General features: G+C 45.2%; 1 protein-coding gene across 1 annotated transcript in view; it reads left to right on the top strand.

Moving 5' to 3' along the window:
* The window catches only part of LOC118327805 (zinc finger E-box-binding homeobox 2-like), a 26,452-nt gene extending 21,875 nt beyond the window's left edge, over positions 1 to 4,577 (top strand). The window contains exons 4-8 of the mRNA XM_035661268.1: positions 559 to 752; positions 948 to 1,053; positions 1,321 to 2,852; positions 2,988 to 3,171; positions 3,908 to 4,577. Coding sequence (XP_035517161.1) covers positions 559 to 752; positions 948 to 1,053; positions 1,321 to 2,852; positions 2,988 to 3,171; positions 3,908 to 4,530 — 2,639 coding nt within the window. The 3' untranslated portion in view covers positions 4,531 to 4,577. The remainder of the gene's footprint in view (positions 1 to 558; positions 753 to 947; positions 1,054 to 1,320; positions 2,853 to 2,987; positions 3,172 to 3,907) is intronic.

The raw sequence follows: 4,577 nt of genomic DNA, 5'->3' as shown, positions 1-4,577 counted from the left end.
GACACAAATACAATTACTAAACAACATGCTCATGTTCCAGTATTTTTAGGAAATTTAGCTTTTTTGTTTGTACATATAAATAGTGAACTAAGACAATTTGAGTTTCACTTAAATTTTACTCTGTGAGTCTGAGGCCATACATGTCTTTTTTTCTGTATAACATGTGTTGCATGAGCACAGGTGCTGTTTGGGTGGCGAATGACTTCATTCATTCAGTTCAATAGGCAACATGTGTGATAATAGGCAGAACCTAAATGTAAATATAATTCCTAAAAGAGCTTTAATATAGGGTCTACTAATCATTGTTCCGAAAGGATCTTCTTTATGAAGAAAGTTTACAGCAGCTATATTTAAGTAGTTAGTATGTTAAGTATTTAAGGAATGTGAGTGAATGCGGGTGCTGCCCTATATGTGTGTGATATGCTGGCGATCTTAAACCTTAAACAGGATAAGCAGTTTATAAAATGAATGGATGAATGATTGGATGGATGGCTATATTTGATAAATTTGTACAAAAAAAACGGTCTATTTAAAATGTCATCTCTCTCTGGACTCCAGATGCAGGAAGGTCCCATCAGGCCTGTCCATTCTGCCACAGGATGTATCAGCGAGGAGCTTCTTTTAGGGACCACATCAAGTACTGCCAGGAGAGGGAGGGGGCCCATATGGCATGTCCGCTCTGTGGATACACTGCCACCCATAGGGCACAGATGGAGCGGCATCTGGCACTTCACAACCAAATGCAGGAGAAGGTGAGAAACACACAGACAGCAGGAGAAACGTTCATTGCAATGAGGCAAAAATTTCATAAGTGTATTGTATGATATGCTTATTTTGTGCTACAAGGATATTTATTATAATATAAAGATATGATCTTACATCTTCACACCCCGAAATGCGTCCCTATATAAAATTATAAAACTAATAACAATGTCCTATTGTCCTAGTGTGCTTTGGATCAAGCCATGGAGACCAGGAAGTTCAAATGTCTGCAGTGTGGGAAAGCGTTCAAGTACAAACACCACCTCAAAGAGCATCTCCGCATCCACAGCGGTGAGACAAAATAACATCAAAACAGATGTACTCACCCATCAATTTGCTATTGTTTCCACTATATCCGTAACCCTTACTTATTGCACCATTTATATGGTATGAAATTATACTTAATTTGATGTGTTGACAGAAAACAAGTAAAAATAATTTGTGACAAGGCAAGTAAGTTATGAAAAATGTGAAACGATCACACCCAAGTCGAGGGGATTTTCAACCAACTCTCAGCAACTTTTGACGAATACATCCTGTCTGTGTGTCATCCTTTAGGTGAAAAACCTTATGAGTGCTCCAACTGCAAGAAACGTTTCTCTCACTCAGGCTCCTACAGCTCCCACTTAAGCAGCAAAAAGTGCCTGAGTGGTGGAGGGAATGGAGGGGGAAGCACAGGAGGAGCCAGCGGTGCTTTTAATGGACATACTCAAAGCTCCTACCACCACTCATTTCCTACATCTCCCTCTGCAGGCGGGGGGAGAAACAGTAACGACAAGGGCTCTCCAATGACTTCACAGACCCAAGATAATACCAGGCCTCTGGGTCGAGTAACAGAGGATCCTCACCAGCTTTCACTGCAGGACCCCAACCACAATCCCACAGGCTTCGCCAGAGCTTCAGACCTAGCTCGGCTGTGGGACCCCTCGGCAGAGCTCTCCCTGAGGGCCAGCATACTAAAAGGGACCACCCTGCTGCCTTATCTGCACTCTGGGACCAAGTTTGAGCAGATGCTACAGGAGATGCTTCACAGGGAGGTGAAGAAGGACGAGGAGATGGACAGAGAAGCAGGAGGAGGAGCTGCAGCGGAGGAAATCAGGGTGATTTACAACGGAGGAAGGCCCGACAGGAAGGTGTCACCTGACAGGAGAAGAGAGGCAGTGAGGTCAGGTGAGGGAGAGAGAGGTGTGCTTGGAGTGACATGCCGCTGGTGCTCCCAGCTTTTCCCAAATGTGGCGGTGCTCCTGCAGCACGAGCGCTACCTCTGTAAGATGAACCGAGATGCAGTGGAGGTGCCCGAGGGTCTTCGCGGTAAAGACCACCCCTCGTCACCTTTGTTCTTCCCGAGATCTTCCCTCCAACCGGAGAACAGCAAACAGAGCGAAGTAACCAACGGCCTCTCTGGGAGCAAATCACCCTTACAGAATCCCAGCTGGTTCTCGGTACCGCAGCAACTTTTGGTTGCAATGCACTCTCCCCCACAGCCACACCATGATGCCCTGTCCTCACGAGCGTACTGGTCTGGCCAGGAAAAGGGAAGTCCAAGTCAACCAATCAACCGCTCCCCAGAGCTGTCATCACCTCGAGCCAGAAGGAGAGTTCCCTCTTCAGGATTCGGTTCGCCGGTCTGCCTCGACCTCACCAGCTGTCCTCCCGAACTCCCCTCCCCTCAGAACCAGACCGGCAGCCCCTGGTCACAGAGCGAACCTCTGGATCTCTCCCTGCCCAAGCAGCTCTCAGACCAGGAGGGGAGAAACAAAACTGTAAACGGCAACTCAGCCAGAGGAGAGAGGAGAGAGCCTGGGAACCAGCAGCTTAAGAGGCCAAGTCCAACTTCACATCTATCCCTTCACCACCACCCAGTCTTCAGTGGTGCCAGAGCTCCTGTGTTTCCAGGTTCCTTATACAATGGATTTCCTATCTTCAACCAGTCTGGTTTAGGGCTTTCAGGGCATGACGGCATCACAGCGATTCCGCCATTTGGCCAGCCAGCTAATAGCCCTGGGTTTCTCTCTCCCATGGCTTACATGATGGAGGCAGACGCAGAGGCGGCATTGAAGAAGATCCACCAGGAGAGGCAAGCTCTCATGGTGAGTAAGGTTTGTTTTAAAGAATTATGTGTAATTACTGAAGAACAGCATCACCATCAATGCAGAAGCAGTTAAACTGTAAGAATGTCTACATTTAGAATAATAATTATAATGAAACAAATGTTTTCTCCGTAGGGTGAGGTGTTAAGCCGTGGAGCTCTGGACTATCTCTCTCTCATGGATGAAGGACTGGATGGAGAAGGAGGGCCAGGGAGGAAGAGACTGAAGAAGACAGATGAGGGGCTTTACGCTTGTGACATCTGTGAAAAAACCTTTCAGAAGAGCAGCTCTCTGCTCCGACACAAATATGAGCACACAGGTCTGTAGTTTGTACGCAGTCTGCAACAATACTTTAGGCTTGGCCATTTCATATAGTTTAAAAAGACATTTCATTTTATTCATGGTAGAAGAGGACTGTAGTATGGGGGGCAAACAGGTGGGTTAGGGTTCTGAGTTGGAAAGAAGCATTGTAAAAACTCACTTTAGTAAAATATTGATAAAAATGTCTAAAGAAATAGTTTGACATTTTGGGCTTGACTTCCTGCACTGTAAATATGAAGCTATCGCGAGCAGCCAAGTTAGCTTAGCTTAGCTTAAAGACTGGAAACAAGGGCAAACAGCAAGTCTGACTCTGTCAGAAGGTAACAAAATTCACTTGCCAGTGCTTCGTAAACATAATAATTCACACGTTTGATCAATTTGCACAAAAACTAAACTTTAAAAATCGGCACATAACACATACATAAAACCACAACTCTTTGTTTTTACACTTCGTAATTTTTTTGTAGGGACATATAAATTAGATTAGATATATAGTGTTAATTACAGAGCTTTAGAAGTGCTGGTAGGCGGAGTTTCCATTCTTCCATTTACCGTACAGAACAAATCTACCTGAATGTGAAACAATTTCTTCAAAAATTATGACAGAAAAATACCTACTGACCTTACAACAGGTTTCAATGCATTCAAGTCTTAAATGTCTTTTCTTAAAAAAAGAAAAGAAAAAAGAAACTGTTATATTTACATGAGAAATAATTTCTTTCTGTTAATTACAGGCAAGCGTCCTCATGAGTGCAAAATCTGCAACAAGGCCTTCAAGCATAAGCACCATCTGATTGAGCACAGCCGGCTGCACTCCGGAGAGAAACCCTACCAATGTGACAAGTGTGGCAAACGCTTCTCTCACTCTGGCTCGTACTCCCAGCACATGAACCACCGCTATGCTTATTGCAGCAAAGACCAGGATCCAGACCAAGACCACGAGGAGATGCCTCTCACCCCAGGGGCAGGCAACAATCTTGGGGGCCGCCTTATTGATGAGACCCCTCTGTCACTGGAGGATACCCAAACCCCGCACTCCTTCCTCAGCGACTCCAGTCTGGATGGAGCTGCAGAGGCCCTCAAGGAGGAGGAAGATAAAGAGACAGGGGTCAGTGATGGTCCTGGGGAGGAGGCACATCTGAGTTTTTCAGAGGCAGCAGAGAAGCTGGGAGGTATCCAAGAATCACCTACAGGGGACAATGGAGTGCAAAATGAGAGAAACGGTTACAATGTCAGAAATCATATTGACAATGCAGAGAGACAGTTCTGGGGCCGAGACACTGACGACCAGAACGGAGACTTGGAGAAATGTGAACTGAGCCTGGATTTAACAGATTTACCAAGAATAAAAACTTAAGGTGACTTCAACAAGCCAATACAATGCATATACTATATATATTAAGA

Source organism: Morone saxatilis, unplaced genomic scaffold (assembly GCF_004916995.1).
Source record: "Morone saxatilis isolate NCDOM2014 unplaced genomic scaffold, NCSU_SB_2.0 Contig18, whole genome shotgun sequence".
Classification (NCBI taxonomy): Eukaryota; Metazoa; Chordata; class Actinopteri; family Moronidae; genus Morone; species Morone saxatilis.
Note: the sequence above shows the minus strand (reverse complement) of the source record. Positions and strands in the feature narration are given on the sequence as shown.